General features: G+C 41.4%; 1 protein-coding gene across 6 annotated transcripts in view; it reads left to right on the plus strand.

The window, feature by feature from the left end:
• The first annotated feature begins 1,640 nt into the window (after window positions 1-1,640).
• Window positions 1,641-18,922, plus strand: part of LOC123754104 (uncharacterized) — a 125,723-nt gene continuing 108,441 nt past the window's right edge. For 5 of the 6 annotated variants that reach the window (XM_069308525.1, XM_069308534.1, XM_069308554.1 and 2 more), the window contains exons 1-2: window positions 1,810-1,946; window positions 10,465-12,559. In XM_069308525.1, the coding sequence (XP_069164626.1) occupies window positions 10,474-12,559 (2,086 nt within the window). In that variant the 5' untranslated portion in view covers window positions 1,810-1,946; window positions 10,465-10,473. Of the gene's footprint in view, window positions 1,947-10,464; window positions 12,560-18,922 lie in introns of all 6 variants that reach the window. The other variant, XM_069308562.1, reaches the window with a different exon arrangement.

Raw genomic sequence — 18,922 nt, forward strand, 5'->3', positions numbered from 1 at the left:
CATGTGACTGTGACTTAATCAGGAAGGGAATTAACAAATTAAGATTCAAAAGCCCCAGATGTGGATGGAACTCAATCCAAAGTCATAAAGGAAAGTGTAGAGGAATATACCTACCAATGAAACTCCTTTTCAGAAATTCTATGAACCATGGATAGTTCCCCCTAGACTGGAAATATGCAAAAGTTACTCTTATTTAAAAAAAAAAAGCAGAAAGAGCTCAGCAGAAAACCACCGGCCAATCAGCTTGACATCACACATTCAAAATTCAAATTCAAAGCAAATTCAACATCTGCAAGCTTATGGAGAGAGTCCTCAGGGAGGGAATCATTCACCATCTTTCAGTGTACAATCTTGTACAATTGACACAACATTGATTTGTTAAAAAATAGATCCTGCTTTACCAACCTGAAATCAGATTCACGAAGCAATTACGCAAGCACTTATGACCCTGTCCATCTTTTCTCAATCTCTGGCGGCTTTGTTTACAATTATTAAACAGTTAATGAGCTCCGAAGCACCAGGAGGCTGTTTATAACAATAACAACAGTTGATTGGCAAGTTTTCATGCTTGTAAACTGTTTAATAAATGTAACCAAAGCCATCAAAGATTGAGGAGAGATGTTCACGTTCGTAAGTGCTTGCGTAACTGCTTCGTGAATCTGGAAACGGTAACCAGCTACTCAGACAAAGGACTTCTGATGGAAGTTCTGTAGTATACAGTACTGTACTGTACATGGATTTTGCTAAAGCTTTTGATAAGGTACCACATGGAAGACTGACAAGGATATTACAAGTTCCTGGAATAAATGGTAAATACTAGAATGGAAAAAAATAGTTAAAACCAAGAAAACAAAGAGTCATGCTAAATGGGAATGAATCTGACTGAAGAAATGCGATAAGTGGGGCCGACTGTCCAAGTGGTTGGGCACCATTCCTTTCCCACCGTCCCATCCCAAATCCTTATCCTGACCCCCTTCCCAGGGCTATATAGTCATGGTGGCTTGGTGCTTTCTCTTGATACTTTCCTCCCCTGATCCAGACAACTTCTTCATAAGGTCAGATGTAACACAAACAAGGAGCAATGGTTTCAAGCTCAACAAGCCACAATGTCATATAAATAAATAAATAAAATAAATGTTTATTCAGGTAAGGTACATACATACAAGAGATTTAAAAAAAAATGCTAGGTTTATAGATAGAGCTGGTACATACAATGCCTAAAGCCACTGGGCTTTATTCCAGGGAACTTAGGATTAAGGACTTGCCCGAAACGCTACGCGTACTAGTGGCTGTACAAAAATGTAACAACTCTTGTATATATAAATAAAAAAATGTAGGACTCAAAGCAGGAGATACTTTTTCACTTACAGAGTTATAAACCAACGGAACAGCCTACCCGCCGAATCCGTAAATACCAAAACTCTGATAAATGTTAAAATCCAACTGGAAAAATCCATTGAGACAAATGGAGGAACTTTTGACAAGCCGCCGGCTTCCTGATCTAGACTATTAATGGCCCCCTTCAGGTAAATTCAGGCACATTTATCTTGAGCTTTATAATGGTGGGTAATGAGAGTGGTCGCCGGAGAGTGTTTGTTGCTTGTTCCTCAGAACACTCGCTGGCTGTCGTCGCTTCACAAACAAATTCCCACAACTCTGTCTACAAAAAAACACTCAATTAACAAACAACTAACAACTTTAAACCACAAATAATATTTTTTTAGTCCATAATTTCCCTCAAATGAACAAGAAAAGTGGATAAATAAACGGTGACATGTGAGAAACAATGGCCAGCGGGTGTTTGCCTCCACACATGTTTGTTTTGGCCCAGCAGCTGAGCCCCGAGCACGTGTCGTCGCCCTCACACATGTTTACCTCTCACAACACACCTGTATGTCACCACAAGGACTGTAAACTGTGTCACCTGTCCTCCTACAAGTTCCCAGGTGTGTAATTACCTAAGTGTAGTTACAGGATGAGAGCTACGCTCGTGGTGTCCCGTCTTCCCAGCACTCTTTGTCATATAACGCTATGAAACTACTGACGGTCTTGGCCTCCACCACCTTCTCACCTAACTTGTTCCAACCGTCTACCACTCTGTTTGTAACAGTGAATTTTCTTATATTTCTTCGGCATCTGTGTTTAGCTAGTTTATATCTATGACCTCTTGTTCTTAAAGTTCCAGGTCTCAGGAAGTCTTCCCCATCGATTTTATCAATTCCTGTTACTATTTTGTATGTAGTGATCATATCACCTCTTTTTCTTCTGTCTTCTAGTTTTGGCATATTTAATGCCTCTAACCTCTCCTCGTAGCTCTTGCCCTTCAGTTCTGGGAGCCACTTAGTAGCATGTCTTTGCACCTTTTCCAGTTTGTTGATGTGCTTCTTAAGATATGGGCACTACACAACAGCTGCATATTCTAGCTTTGGCCTAACAAAAGTCGTGAACAATTTCTATAGTATATCGCCATCCATGTATTTAAAAGCAATTCTGAAGTTAGAAAGCATCGCATAGGCTCCTTGCACAATATTCTTTATGTGGTCCTCAGGTGATAGTTTTCTATCTAGAACCACTCCTAGATCTCTTTCTTTATCAGAATTCTTTAAAGATTTCTCACATAATATATAGGTTGTGTGGGGTCTATGTTCTCCTATTCCACATTCCATAACATGACATTTATTAACATTAAATTTCATTTGCCAGGTGGTGCTCCATATACTTATTTTGTCCAGGTCTTCTTGAAGGGCATGACAGTCATCTAAATTTCTTATCCTTCCTATTATCTTAGCATCATCAGCAAACATGTTCATATAATTCTGTATACCAACTGGTAGATCATTTATGTACACAATAAACATCACTGGTGCAAGAACTGAACCCTGTGGTACTCCACTTGTGACATTTCTCCATTCCGATACATTGCCTCTGATTACTGCCCTCATTTTTCTATCAGTCAGAAATTTTTCATCCATGATAGAAGCTTACCTGTCACTCCTCCAATATTTTCCAGTTTCCAGAACAACCTCTTATGTGGAACTCTGTCGAAAGCCTTTTTTAGGTCCAGATAGATGCAGTCAACCCAACCATCTCTTTCCTGTAATATCTCTGTGGCTCGATCATAGAAACTGAGTAAATTTGATACACAGGATCTTCCAGATCGAAAACCATACTGTCTGTCTGATATTATATCATTTCTCTCCAGGTGTTCTACCCATTTAGTTTTGATTAGTTTTTCCAATACTTTCACTATTACACTTGTCAATGATACAGGTCTATAATTGAGGGGGTCTTCCCTGCTGCCACTTTTGTAGATTGGAACTATGTTAGCCTGTTTCCACACGTCTGCTACGATTCCTGTATACAGGGATGCCTGAAAGATCAGGTGAAGTGGAATGCTGAGCTCAGGTGCACATTCTCTCAGAACCCATGGTGAAACGCCATCTGCGCCAGCTGCTTTGTTCTTACCGAGCTCCTTGAGCATTTTTTCCACTTCGTCTCTAGTCACCTCTATGTGCTCTATGTTGTTCTCTGGAATTCTTATTGTATCTGGTTCCCTGAAGATTTCATTTTGTACAAACACACTTTGGAACTTTTCGTTTAATGTTTCACACATTTCCTTTTCATTTTCCGTGAATCTATTTCCCATTTTCAACCTCTGAATATTATCCTTTACCTGCAATTTGTTGTTTATGAATTTATAGAATAGACCTGGTTCTGTTTTACATTTGTCTGCAATCCCTTTTTCAAAATTTCTTTCTGCCTCTCTCCTCACTGCCGTGTAGTTGTTTCTCGCATCTTTGTATCGCTGGTATGTTTGGGGGTTCGGCCTCTTCCTGTATTGATTCCATTTTTGTGTCTTCTGGTCTCTAGCCCTCTCGCAATTTCTATTGAACCAATCCTGTTTCCTAGTTCTGCATCTCTGTTTTGGTATAAATTTTTTTGTGCCTTTATCATATATTTCACAAAACTTGACATACATCTCATTCACTTCCTTGCCTAGCATCAAGTCTGTCCAATTATACTCACTAAAAAAATTTCTAAGGTCACCATAATGTCCTCTCCTGAAGTCTGGTTTTTCAACTGCTTCAACCTCCTTATTTTCTTCCAGCTTATAACGCATTGCATACTTTATTCCCAAAAAGACATGGTCACTTTTACCCAAGGGAGGAAGGTACTGAATGTCAAATATCTCTTCCTCCTTCCTGGTAAATATCAAATCTAGCTTGGAGGGAACGTCCCCTTCCCTCATCCTCGTAGCTTGTTTAACATGTTGATACAAGAATGTTTCCAGGATGAGGTCTACAAATTTACAGGTCCAAAAATCTTCTGTTTTAGCTTCACATGCGTCCCAGTCTATGGATTTCAAGTTGAAGTCACCGACTATCAACAGTCGTGATCTATCGTTATCCGCTCTCGCTATAATCTCTCTCATTATTGTTATAAGACCTTCACGTTTACTATCTAGCTCCTCCTTTGACCATGTGCTGCTTAGCGATGGACTATATGCATTTATTATCATTGGTTTATCATCCTCATGGCAGATCTCTAGTGCTATTATGTCAACTATTATGTGTGTGTGTGTGGGGGGGGGGGGGGGGGGTGTTGCATGTGTGTGTGTGTGGGGGGGGGTGTTGCGTGTGTGTGTGTTTGTTTTTTTGGGGTGTTGTTTGTGTGTGTGTACTCACCTATTTGTGCTTGCAGGATCGAGCTTCGGTTCTTGGATCCCGCCTTTCGAGCATCGGTTGTTTACAGCAATGACTCCTGTCCCATTTCCCTATCATACCTGGTTTTAAAATTATGAATAGTATTTGCTTCCACAACCTGTTCCTGAAGTGCATTCCATTTTCCCACTACTCTCACGCTAAAAGAAAACTTCCTAACATCTCTGTGACTCATCTGAGTTTCAAGCTTCCATCCATGTCCCCTCGTTCTGTTACTATTCCGTGTGAACATTTCGTCTATGTCCACTCTGTCAATCCCTCTGAGTATCTTATATGTTCCTATCATGTCCCCCCCTCTCCCTTCTTCTTTCTAGTGTCGTAAGGCACAGTTCCCTCAGGCTCTCCTCATACCCCATCCCTCGTAGCTCTGGGACGAGTCTCGTTGCAAACCTCTGAACCTTTTCCAGTTTCATTATATGCTTCTTCAGATGGGGACTCCATGATGAGGCGGCATACTCTAAGACTGGCCTCACGTAGGCAGTGTAAAGTGCCCTAAATGCCTCCTTACTTAGGTTTCTGAATGATGTTCTAACTTTTGCTGTTGCATGTGTTAGAACAGAACAACACCTGGTGTGGTTCTCAAGCTATATCTTGCTCTGGTTAGGCCCCATTTAGATTATGCAGTTCAGTTTTGGTCGCCATATTATAGAATGGATATAAATTCACTTGAACGTGTCCAGCGTAGGATGACTAAGTTAATTCCCCCAAATTAGAAATCTTTCGTATGAAGAAAGATTAACAAAGCTTAAATTGCATTCACTGGAAAGGCGAAGAGTTAGGGGTGACATAATAGAGGTTTACAAGTGGATGAATGGACATAACAAAGGGGATATTAACACTTTCGCACTCTCGGCGCTCAAAAAAAAACAATACCCCAGATGCTTTCGGCACTTCGCGCGCCTATGCGGTAAGACCGAAAAAGTGTACACTCTTTTGACTGTCCTGACAATAATTGAAGGCGCACGTATTTAAATTTGGTATCACTGTGTTCGCAATGAAATTGTCTATAAGAGCATACCTATAAAATGCCGCCCAAACATAAGGAGTATCAACACCAAATAAAAAACTATGCAGATCACTCGCCGAGAGCGCCAAACAGCAACAAAATGTTTCCACTCTCTTAATGGTTGCGAAGCCTACAGTTGTCCTACATCGCTAATTTTGGTATCATTGGAATCGCAATAAAATTCTCTACACGGACATATGCATATGAATGTTTAATACAGGTAATTGCCCACCCGCAAGAGTGTGTGAAGTGGAGAGTAGTTAGCCGCGAGCGCACTGGCGAAAACACAGGGGGGAAATCATGCTTGGAAAGTTTATACGTTTCCTGACCCTACTTTTCTATGTACGTATTTTTTTTTTATACCAATGTGTTCGCAATAAAATTTTCTATAAGATGAACTGTATAACATTTGTACAAAGCATGTGTAAGAGAAGCGCCAAATATAGAACCACGTTGCTCAGTATGCGTTCGCGGCAGAAACGAACGCATTGTTTTCGTTCGTTTGATGTTTGTCATGTTTATACTTGTTGAAACATTTAATAATTTATATGACAGTGATCGCAGTAAAATTCCCTACACAGACATATACATAACACATACAAATATTTCCCATGTGTTGGATATATCAACGGCTAAAGGGAACCCACTGCCACACGCTCGCCACACCCCCAAACATACTTTGTGTATTTTTTTTTTTACTCATAGAAGTTTATGTGATATAATATTCATTCTTGTACCAGAAAATTCGCAAATAAATTCTCTACAAAACAAAAGTATCCCCATCCATTTCGGTTAAAAAATGGAATTTATAGAAATATTTTTTCGATGGACGAGAAAAGTAGGCAGTTATGCGGAATCGTAAGAAAAAACAGCGACGAGTTATCTCTAATATAAAGCACGAAAGTGTTAATAGGGTATTAAAAGTATCAACACAAGACAGAACACGAAACAATGGGTATAAACTGTATATGTTTAGATTTAGGAAAGGTTTGGGTAAATACTGGTTCGGTAACAGGGTTGTTGATTTGTGGAACCAATTACCACGTAACGTGGTGGAGGTGGGGTCCCTCGATTGTTTCAAGTGTGGGTTGGACAAGTATATGAGTGGGATTGGGTGGTTATAGATAGGGGCTGCCTCGTATGGGCCAATAGGCCTTCTGCAGTTACCTTTATTCTTATATTCTTATGTGTGTGTGTGTTGCATGTGTGCACTCACCTAATTGTACTCATATAGTTGTGCTTGCGGGGGTTGAGCTCTGGCTCTTTGGTCCCGCCTCTCAACTGTCAATCAACTGGTGTACAGGTTCCTGAGCCTACTGGGCTCTATCTTATCTACATTATAAACTGTAACTGAAAACTCACACCCCAAAAGTGACTCGAACCCATACTGCCAGGAGCAACGCAACTGATATGTACAGGACGCCTTAATCATATGTACATACCAGTTGCGTTGCTCCTGGCAGTATGGGTTCGAGTCACTTCTGGGGTGTGAGTTTTCAGTTGCATATAGTCCTGGGGACCATTCAGGCTTGTTCGCATTATAAACTGTGTATGGAGTCAGTCTCTACCACATCACTGCCTAATAAATTCCACCTGTTAACTACTCCCACACTGAACAAGGTCTTTCTAACGTCCCTGTGGCTCATTTGGGTACTCAGTCTCCACCTGTGTCCCCTTGTTCATGTCCCACCAGTGTTAAACAGTTTATCCTTATCTATTCTGTCAATTCGTCTGAGAATTTTGTAGGTGGTTATCATGTCTCCCCTTACTCTTCTGTCTTCCAGGGACGTGAGGTTCAGCTCCTTTAGCCTTTCCTCGTAGCTCATTCCTCTTAGTTCCGGGACGAGCCTGGTGGCATACCGCTGAATACTCTCTAACTTTGTCTTGTATTTAACTAGATATGGACTCCAGGCTGGAGCTGCATACTCCAGGATTGGTCTGACATAAGTGGTATACAGGATCCTGAACGATTCCTTACACAAGTTTCTAAAGGCAGTTCTTATGTTGGCCAGTCTAGCATATGCCACTGATGATATCCTTTTAATGTGGGCCTCTGGGGACAGGTTCAGTGTGATATCAACCCCCAGATCTTTCCCTCTATTTGACTCTTGCAGGATTTCACCTCCCAGATGGTACCTTGTGTTCAGCCTCCTGCTCCCTTCGCTTAATTTCATTCCTTTACGCTTTCCTGAGTTGAACTTTTGCAGCCATTTTCTAGACCATTCCTCCAGTTTGTCCAGGTCGTCCTGTAGTCTCTGTCTATCTTCATCTGTCTTGATTCTTCTCATAACGTTTGCATCATCAGCAAACATTGAGAGGAATGAGTCTATACCCTCCGGAATATCGTTTACATATATTTACATAAAAACAGGATGGGTCCAAGTACTGAGCCCTGTGGGACTCCGCTGGTGACATCTCGCCACTCTGATGTCTCCCCCTCACTGTTACTCGCTGTTTCCCAACATGTGGGGTGTTACATGTGTGTGTGGCTCTGTTGCATGTTAGTCTATTACATATGTGGCTCTGTTGCGTGCTAGTCTGTATTACATATGTGGCTCTGTTGCACTAGTCTGTATTACATATGTGGCTCTGTTGCATGCTAGTCTGTATTACATATGTGGCTCTGTTGCATGCTAGTCTGTATTACATATGTGGCTCTGTTGCATGCTAGTCTGTATTGCATATGTGGCTCTGTTGCATGCTAGTCTGTATTGCATATGTGGCTCTGTTGCATGTTAGTCTGTATTACATATGTGGCTCTGTTGCATGTTAGTCTGTATTACATATGTGACTGTTGCATGTTAGTCTGTATTACATATGTGGCTCTGTTGTATGTTAGTCTGTATTACATATGTGGCTCTGTTGCATGCTAGTCTGTATTACATATGTGGCTCTTGTATGTTAGTCTGTATTACATATGTGGCTCTGTTGCATGCTAGTCTGTATTACATATGTGGCTCTGTTGCATGCTAGTCTGTATTACATATGTGACTGTTACATGCTAGTCTGTATTACATATGTGGCTCTATTGCATGCTAGTCTGTATTACATATGTGGCTCTGTTGCATGCTAGTCTGTATTACATATGTGACTGTTGCATGCTAGTCTGTATTACATATGTGGCTCTGTTGCATGCTAGTCTGTATTGCATATGTGGCTCTGTTGCATGTTAGTCTGTATTACATATGTGGCTCTGTTGCATGTTAGTCTGTATTACATATGTGACTTGCACTAGTCTGTATTACATATGTGCTCTGTTGCATGTTAGTCTGTATTACATATGTGACTGTTGCATGTTAGTCTGTATTACATATGTGACTGTTGCATGTTAGTCTGTATTACATATGTGACTGTTGCATGTTAGTCTGTATTACATATGTGACTGTTGCATGTTAGTCTGTATTACATATGTGACTGTTGCATGTTAGTCTGTATTACATATGTGGCTCTGTTGCATGTTAGTCTGTATTACATATGTGGCTCTGTTGCATGTTAGTCTGTATTACATATGTGACTGTTGCATGTTAGTCTGTATTACATATGTGACTTGCACTAGTCTGTATTACATATGTGGCTCTATTGCATGCTAGTCTGTATTACATATGTGGCTCTGTTGCATGCTAGTCTGTATTGCATATGTGGCTCTGTTGCATGCTAGTCTGTATTACATATGTGGCTCTGTTGCACTAGTCTGTATTACATATGTGGCTCTGTTGCACTAGTCTGTATTACATATGTGTCTCTGTTGTATGTTAGTCTGTATTACATATGTGGCTCTGTTGCATGTTAGTCTGTATTGCATATGTGGCTCTGTTGTATGTTAGTCTGTATTGCATATGTGGCTCTGTTGTATGTTAGTCTGTATTACATATGTGGCTCTGTTGTATGTTAGTCTGTATTGCATATGTGGCTCTGTTGTATGTTAGTCTGTATTACATATGTGGCTCTGTTGTATGTTAGTCTGTATTACATATGTGGCTCTGTTGCATGTTAGTCTGTATTACATATGTGGCTCTGTTGCATGTTAGTGTGTATTACATAGGTGGGTGTGTTACATATGTGACTGTTGCATGCTAGTCTGTGTTACATATGTGACTGTTGCATGCTAGTCTGTGTTACATATGTGACTGTTGCACTAGTCTGTGTTACACAGGTGGGTGTGTTACATACATGGCTCTGTTGAGGTCTTAAGACTTGTTGGGTCTTATCCTGGCTGAAGAAGTAACGCACTTTATTCACGTGTAACATCTTTAGGCTGTATTATTACATACGTGGGCCTGTTTTGGATGTATGTCGCTCTGTGTGTGCAAGAAGAATCATCAAAAAACCTAAGCAGCTCTAACTTAAGGCCTCCCTGACAGCTGGGCGCCTGACAGCTGGGCGCCTGACAGCTGGGTGGACAGCGCTTCGGATTCGTAGTCCTGAGGTTCCGGGTTCCATCCCCGGTGGAGGCGGAGACAAATGTGCAAAATGTTTCTTTCATCCTGATGCCCCTGTTACCTAGCAGTAAATAGGTACCTGGGAGTTAGACAGCTGCTACGGGCTGCTTCCTGGGGGGGGGGGTGTAACAAAAAGGAGGCCTGGTCGAGGACTGAGCCGCGGGGACGCTAAGCCCCGAAATCATCTCAAGATAGCATAAGTTATAGCACAAGTAGGTCTCGACACTTAATGGTGCTACAAGTTGAGGTTATTTGTGTTATTTTTTTTTTAAAGTTAATCTTTTGTGTTTCTTTTCAGATAGATAAAATGAGGCACAAATTGAACAGCGACTGCTCGTACAGCAATAGTGAGTTTGGCAGTGAAGATGAGGAAGTGGAATATGCTTTGTATGCTCAACTGTACTTTGAACCCAACCCAAATGCTACTAAAGCCCCCACAATAAGTAAGGTCCGTCAACCTGATTTATGTAAAACTGATGTCGACAAGGACAGTCATAAAAAAGAAACGGCTGGAGTTAATTCGCCATGTATCACCGGGGAATGTGAGGCACCGAGCTTTACAAGAGAAAACAATGATGTCCCTCCACGTGATCTTCATCACGTGGAGGTCTCATTAGATACGGCAGATGCTGTGGATACGTCAGATGCTGTGGGTACCCCAGATGCCGTGGATACCCCAGATGCCGTGGATACGGCAGATGCCATGGATTTGCCAGATGCAGTGGATACCCCAGATGCCGTGGATACCCCAGATGCTGTGGATACCCCAGATGCCGTGGATACCCCAGATGCCGTGGATACCCCAGATGCCGGGGATACGCCAGATCACAATAGTCAGCCACTTTCATCTCAACTGGACCCTCCTGCCCTACCCTGGCGCCCAGGGCTCACTACCCCCTGCCCTACCCAGGCTGCCAAGGCTCACTACCCCCTACCCTACCGTGGGCCCCAGGGCCCACCTCCCCTGTCCTTCCCTGCTGCCCGGTTCACACGCCCCCCACCCCTCTTGTCCTACCCTGCCGCCCGATTCTCACACCCCCCACCCCCTCTGTCCTACCCTGCTGCCCGGTTCTCACGCCCCCCACCCTGCCCTACCCTGGGTCCCTACCCCCTGCCGTACCCTGACTCCCGGTTCTCATTCCCTCCACCAAACCCTACCCTGACTCATAGGGCTCACTACCCTCTGCTCTACCCCGGGGTAAAGTTCTCAATCCCCACCCCCTGCTCTACCTCAGCTCCTATGGCTCACTACCCCATGCCCTATCCTAGCTTCCGAGTCGGTACCGGAGGCACGCTTTTACTGTCCGATTTTATTGACATTTTGACAGTTGATCCTGAAGTGCCCACATGTAGTACCGTGGTAGATCAAAGTAAAGGAGTAAAGGCACCAGTAAAGGAAAAGTCTCGGGAAGCTTGCATTCAGCAAGATAAAGTGTCGAAAAAAGTTCCAGCATCACTTGATTTGAGTGCCTCACAGAGCACAGCTCCAGTAGCATGCAGGAAAAAAGAAAATCCAGGAAAATCTCGGAAAAGATTTTCCAGTATATGCAGTGAGGGTAGTATTTCTGGCAGTATACCCCTAGATGACCTTTACTGCAATTCGTGTATAATAATTTCTGATGAAGATGTGGAGGAAGAGGTTGGTAATAAGCTAGCCATAATAGGCAGAGAAAAGGAAAAGGAGATGGCTAAAGACGATCCAAGGAAAAAGCCTCGGAAAAGGAAGATGAGCGAAGGAAGCGATTCGTCGGTGTGTGAATGGGAAGACTCAAGATGTAAGAGTTTAACCTCAAGTGAACTGAAGAGTGTAAAACCTACTTCATTAAAAAGAAGTTATAATTTGGCATGTGAAAGTGATTCTGAAAGTGATATCTGTTTACTACCATCTCCAATCCCAAAACAACACCAAACTTACACCTTGTCATCAAGTTCTGATAGTGAGTCGCATACAATTACTGATCTTCAAGAGCGTCTAACAACCAAGACGAAAGAGAAGAGTTCTGCTTTGCCTCTTGAGCCATCTTGTAATAATAAATACAAAAAGGCTAAGACGCTGGAGAAACCTGTCGTCAATACACGTGACTCCACCAGCGATTCTGATTCAAGTTTGCCGGACTCGACACAAGGCACAGATTTGATTCTGAATATTGACCCGCAATTATCATATCTAATACCAAAGTCGAAGCAAGATAAATGTGATATCAGTAAGCCAGTTAGGTTGCCTACAAACAGCGGTGTACCGGAATATCATCGCACGATGGACTATACAAAAGGCCAATGTGATACAACAAAAACACCATCATGTGACCACTGGACTCAAGAGATGGTAAACTTCTATGACTTAGATGTTTCAGAAGATTTAAAGATTGAAGAAGTGCATAGACAGCAAACAAGTAAGTAAAACCGTAATTCCATACCTAATTTCTTGCATTCAATATATAGGATCTGGATTTGTTAGATGGTTCCGAGGATCAACGGCTCCACGGCCTGGTCTTTGACCAGGCTGTTCAAAACAGGTTTTGTTTTCGTATAATACTGTATTTTATAATTGTGGATAGATTACTCCCAAGGCAAATCCGGCATCCTTCATAAAGAAAGTCACTTGTCACTTGTTCTATTAACCCTTTCAGGAAAGCACAATATTGTATTTCTGAAACCAAGTTACCCTTTTCCGAAAGTAAAATGGTAAAACCTTGGTACTATCTCCCCGAGCTTAGCTCTGGTACTGTCGAGCTTTAGCTAATCGCACCAGACATCTCGAGACTCTTCTGTCATGTACCGGCATGCCTGAGGTCACTTTTTCATTCTACTGATTAGGGTTTTAGAAATGTAGACACTACTGAAGTGCCTTCATGAGCTAGTTCAGGTCAAGATGAAGATTCCTGGTCAAGATGAGGATTCTGGAGTGACAGTTGCTTTGGTAGATAAGAGAGCCAACTAGGGCTGAAAATATTGTAGATGTGATCTTGACAACCATGAAGAAATAATCAGGGACATTATAATCTCAGACACCATGTGCTTAGATCACAATCTTATTCAAGTGCAAACTAACATTAATACTCATAAAAATACACATAACAATACTCATACATACAATATTCATCAGTACTCACTTGATTATCTAAAAAAGGATCAAGTAAGAGGGGTTATTCAATAAATTAAATTTTAGCAATAAAAGGATGGACTGGGAAAAAAAAAAATAGGGAACGTACACACAGGGAATGTACAAAGGGTCCAGACTCCTGGAATTCAATAATTGTAAAGACATGCAAAGTGTCAGTAGCACAAGCATTCTGTGCAATGTCGAGAAAAAGCTCAGGCACCGGAAGATAAAATAACACAGGGACCAAAGAGCTAGAGCTCAACCCCCCGCAAGCACAAATAGGTGAGTACAGGTTCTTAAATCAGCAGATATAGCTTCCTTACACAAGAGAGGCATTGAAAAGCAAAGCATTGTCTTAGATTATAGACCAGTCGCACTAACATGCCACATAATATAAGCTTTTGAGAGTGTGATCAGAAGTCAGGTCTGATCAGAAGAGCCGCTCGGCCGAGTGGACAGCACACTGGACTTCTGATCCTGTGGTCCTGGGTTCGATCCCGGGCGCTGGCGAGAAACAATGGGCAGAGTTTCTTTCACCCTATGCCCCTGTTACCTAGCAGTAAAATAGGTACCTGGGTGTTAGTCAGCTGTCACGGGCTGCTTCCTGGGGGTGGAGGCCTGGTTGAGGACCGGGCCGCGGGGACACTAAAGCCCCGAAATCATCTCAAGATAACCTTCAGTTTCATGAAGACCAGACCTCCACAACAAAGGTCAACATGGATTTATAGCTGAAAAATCATGCCTTTCATAGATACTATGACAATACACTGATGCATTAGGAGAAAAACAGAATGCACATGTTGTATACATAGACTTTGTAAAGGCATTTGATAAATGGGACCATGGATGAGACTTAGTGATGGGCTTGGTAATGGACTTAGTTATGGCCTACAAACTGAGGTCAATAGGAATAACAAGAAGGCAATGTATATTAAATTTTTTGTCAAACAGAACACCGAATAACAGTCAATCAAATCAAATCGAGTGCAAGCACAGTGGAAAGCTCTGTACCTCAGGGCACAGTCTTTGCACCACTGATTTTCCTTATTCTCATGCAGGCGATGAGTCTAAATGACGTGGCTAAAGTATGTTGACCAGACCACACACTAGAAGGTGAAGGGACGACGTCGTTTCAGTCCGTCCTGGACCATTCTCAAGTCCATTGTGACTTGAGAATGGTCCGAAACATCGTCGTCCCTTCACCAACGTCCTTATTCTCATATCAGATATAGACTAAAATACAAGTCATAGCTTAGTGTTGTCTTTTCCAGATACATAAAAATCAGCATGAAAATGACTTATGTAGAAGACATTGAAAAACTTGAAGAAGCTGATATTAATAATACTTTTTATTGGACAGCAGAAAATGACATGATGTTTAACAGTGATAAATTCCAGGTACAGTACTTAGATATGGTAAAAATTAAGACCATTAAATACATGGTACAAAACAGTCCAATCTGCCCATAGTTGGAAAGCAACATGTAAAGGATCTGGGAATACTCATATGACAAGCTAATGTTTAGGGAGCATAACCCTAACAAATATGTCGGCTAGAAAAATGATAGGATGGATTATGAGAACCTTCAAATCCAGGGATTTCATATCATTGAACAAATAATTTATATTTCAGTACTGTAAATGTGTGCTTAAGCTTCTGATATTTTAACTTCATTCTTGTCAGTATTTTCTCTGCAGTGTGTGTGTAATTTCCTAAGTGTAGTTACAGGATGAGAGCTACTCTCGTGGTGTCCCGTCTTCCCAGCACTCTTTGTCATATAACGCTTTGAAACTACTGACGGTCTTGGCCTCCACCACCTTCTCCCCTAACTTGTTCCAACCGTCTACCACTCTGTTTGCGAAAGTAAATTTTCTTATATTTCTTCGGCATCTGTGTTTAGCTAGTTTATATCTATGACCTCTTGTTCTTAAAGTTCCAGGTCTCAGGAAATCTTCCCTATCGATTTTATCAATTCTTGTTACTATTTTGAATGTAGTGATCATATCACCTCTTTTTCTTCTGTCTTCTAGTTTTGGCATATTTAATGCCTCTAACCTCTCCTCGTAGCTCTTGCCCTTCAGTTCTGGGAGCCACTTAGTAGCATGTCTTTGCACCTTTTCCAGTTTGTTGATGTGCTTCTTAAGATATGGGCACCACACAACTGCTGCATATTCTAGCTTTGGCCTAACAAAAGTCGTGAACAATTTCTTTAGTATACCGCCATCCATGTGTTTAAAAGCAATTCTGAAGTTAGAAAGCGTGGCATAGGCTCCTCGCACAATATTCTTCATGTGGTCTTCAGGTGATAGTTTTCTATCTAGAACCACCCCTAGATCTCTTTCTTTATCAGAATTCTTTAAAGATTTCTCACATAATATATAGGTTGTGTGGGGTCTATGTTCTCCTATTCCACATTCCATAACATGGCATTTATTAACATTAAATTCCATTTGCCAAGTGGCGCTCCATGTACTTATTTTGTCCAGGTCTTCTTGAAGGGCATGACAATCATCTAAGTTTCTTATCCTTCCTATTATCTTAGCATCATCAGCAAACATGTTCATATAATTCTGTATACCAACTGGTAGATCATTTATGTACACAATAAACATCACTGGTGCAAGAACTGAACCCTGTGGTACTCCACTTGTGACATTTCTCCAGTCCGATACATTGCCTCTGATCACAGCCCTCATTTTTCTATCAGTCAGAAAATTTTTCATCCATGTTAGAAGCGTACCTGTCACTCCAATATTTTCCAGTTTCCAGAACAACCTCTTATGTGGAACTCTGTTGAAAGCCTTTTTTAGGTCCAGATAGATGCAGTCAGCCCAACCATCTCTTTCCTGTAATATCTCTGTTGCTCGATCATAGAAACTGAGTAAATTCGATACACAGGATCTTCCAGATCGAAAACCATACTGTCTGTCTGATATTATATCATTTCTCTCCAGGTGTTCTACCCATTTAGATTTAATTATTTTTTCCAATATTTTGACTATTACACTTGTCAGTGATACCGGTCTATAATTAAGGGGGTCTTCCCTGCTTCCACTTTTGTAGATTGGAACTATGTTAGCCTTTTTCCACACATCAGCTACAACTCCTGTAAACAGGGATGCCTGAAAAATCAGTTGAAGAGGAATGCTGAGCTCAGGTGCACATTCTCTCAGAACCCATGGTGAAACTCCATCTGGACCAACTGCTTTGTTCTTATTTAGCTCCTTGAGCATTTTTTCCACTTCGTCTCTAGACACCTTTATGTGCTCTATGTTGTTCTCTGGAATTCTTATTGTATCTGGTTCCCTGAAGATTTCATTTTGTACAAACACATTTTGGAACTTTTCGTTTAATGTTTCACACATTTCCTTTTCATATTCCGTGAATCTATTTCCCATTTTCAACCTCTGAATATTATCCTTTACCTGCAATTTGTTGTTTATGAATTTATAGAATAGACCTGGTTCTGTTTTACATTTGTCTGCAATCTCATTTTTCAAAATTTCTTTCTGCCTCTCTCCTCACTGCCGTGTAGTTGTTTCTCGCATCTTTGTATCGCTGGTATGTTTGGGGGTTCGGCCTCTTCCTGTGTTGATTCCATTTTTGTCTTTTGGTCTCTGGCCCTTTCGCACTTTTTGTTGAACCAATCCTGTTTCCTAGTTCTGCTTCTCTGTTTTGGTATAAATTTTTTTGTGCCTTTATCATATATTTCACAAAACCTGACATACATCTCATTCACTTCCTTCAATAGCAACAAGTCTGTCCAATTATACTCACTAAAAAATTTTCTAAGGTTGCCATAATGTCCTCTCCTAAAGTCAGGTTTTTCATTTGCATCAACCGTCATATTTTCTTCCAGATTATAACGCATTGCATACTTTATTCCCAAAAAGACATGGTCACTTTTACCCAAGGGAGGAAGGTACTGAATGTCAAATATTTCTTCCTCCTTCCTGGTAAATATCAAATCTAGCATGGAGGGAACGTCCCCTTCCCTCATCCTCGTAGCTTGTTTAACATGTTGATATAAGAATGTTTCCAGGATGAGGTCTACAAATTTACAGGTCCAGAAATCTTCTGTTTTAGCTTCACATGCTTCCCAGTCTATGGATTTCAAGTTGAAGTCGCCGACTATCAACAGTCGTAAACTATCGTTATCCGCTCTCGCTATGATCTCTCTCATTATTGTTATAAGACCTTCTCATTTACTATCTAGCTCCTCCTTTGACCATGTGCTGCTTAGCAGTGGACTATATGCATTTATGATCATTAGTTTATCATCCTCATGGCAGATCTCTAGTGCTATTATGTCAACTTCTTGTGGATTGGCAGTCATTATTTGGTTCACCTTTAGGTGTTCTTTCACCAGCACAGCAACGCCACCGCCTTTCCTGATTTTTCTGTCCCGTCTCCAAATTGAGTAGCCCCTTGGGAATATGACCTCATTTAAAATAGCATCTTCAAGTTTTGTCTCCGTGAGTGCAACAATGTCTGGTGTCTGCAGCTGTATTATATCACTTAACTCCAGTATCTTTGATCTTACTCCATCTATGTTGGTGTATGCAATCTTGAGGAACTTGTTCCCCCTCTTCTTATTTTTCACTCCCCCTTTCTCTAATGATTTTGTTGGTTTGCCTTTATGTACCACTTTACTGGCCTGCCTACCCCTATCACTATGTAGAAAAAAGAATTGATTTCTTCTTCATTCCTGCTCTCATTTAAATGTTTTGCCTCGGCGAGGTTCAGTTTCAGCTTCTCTCTTATCTTCTTTTGAAAGATCTCGTCTTAACGACCACACTTTCCCATCCTCATCACTTTGTAATTTTCTAGCATTCCTTAGTACTTCTTCCATCTGTTTGGCACCATTTAGGGTGATCCTCAAAGGTCGATCTTTCCCTTTTACATATCTAACTATTCTCCTGTAGTCGCAGACATTCTCTATGGTTGTAAGACCTTCCACGAGGCCAACAATTTTATCTACTACTTTTGCTTCTTCTACAGCTCTTTCTGACCTAGATGTTATCTCCTTTTCTTTGCAGCCAAAAATGATCAGGGACTTACTCCGATCAACTGTGTTTTGCACCAACTTCGGGTTAGATGCCAATTCTTTCCTCACTTCTAGCCTAATGTTTGTTTTATCTTGGTTGCTGCAGTGTTTGACTGCCTTTACTGCTTCTTCTATTTTTTCCTTCTCCTTGGCCACTTATGCATAGGTGGTTATCTTGAGATGATTTCGGGGCTTTAGTGTCCCTGCGGCCCAGTCCTCGACCAGGCCTCCACCCCCAGGAAGCAGCCCGTGACAGCTGACTAACTCCCAGGTACCTGTTTACTGCTAGGTAACAGGGGCATTCAGGGTGAAAGAAACTTTGCCCATTTGTTTCTGCCTCGTGCGGGAATCGAACCCGCACCACAGAATTACGAGTCCTGCGCTCTATCCACCAGGCTACGAGGTCCCTTTATCCAACTCACCTCCCAACTCATTTTGTCCCAACTCACCTATAGGTGAGTTGCATATCTTTCTTGCACTGTTCTATTCCCTGTGTAACTTCCTCCATCTGTGCTGACAAAAGCTGTTTCTCCTGTTGAAATTCCTTACCTAACCTATTGTTGTCATTTATGTTTAAATTTACTTTAACTTCTTCCAAAGCTATT

This window comes from Procambarus clarkii, chromosome 6, assembly GCF_040958095.1.
Source record: "Procambarus clarkii isolate CNS0578487 chromosome 6, FALCON_Pclarkii_2.0, whole genome shotgun sequence".
In the NCBI taxonomy this organism is placed as follows: domain Eukaryota; kingdom Metazoa; phylum Arthropoda; class Malacostraca; order Decapoda; family Cambaridae; genus Procambarus; species Procambarus clarkii.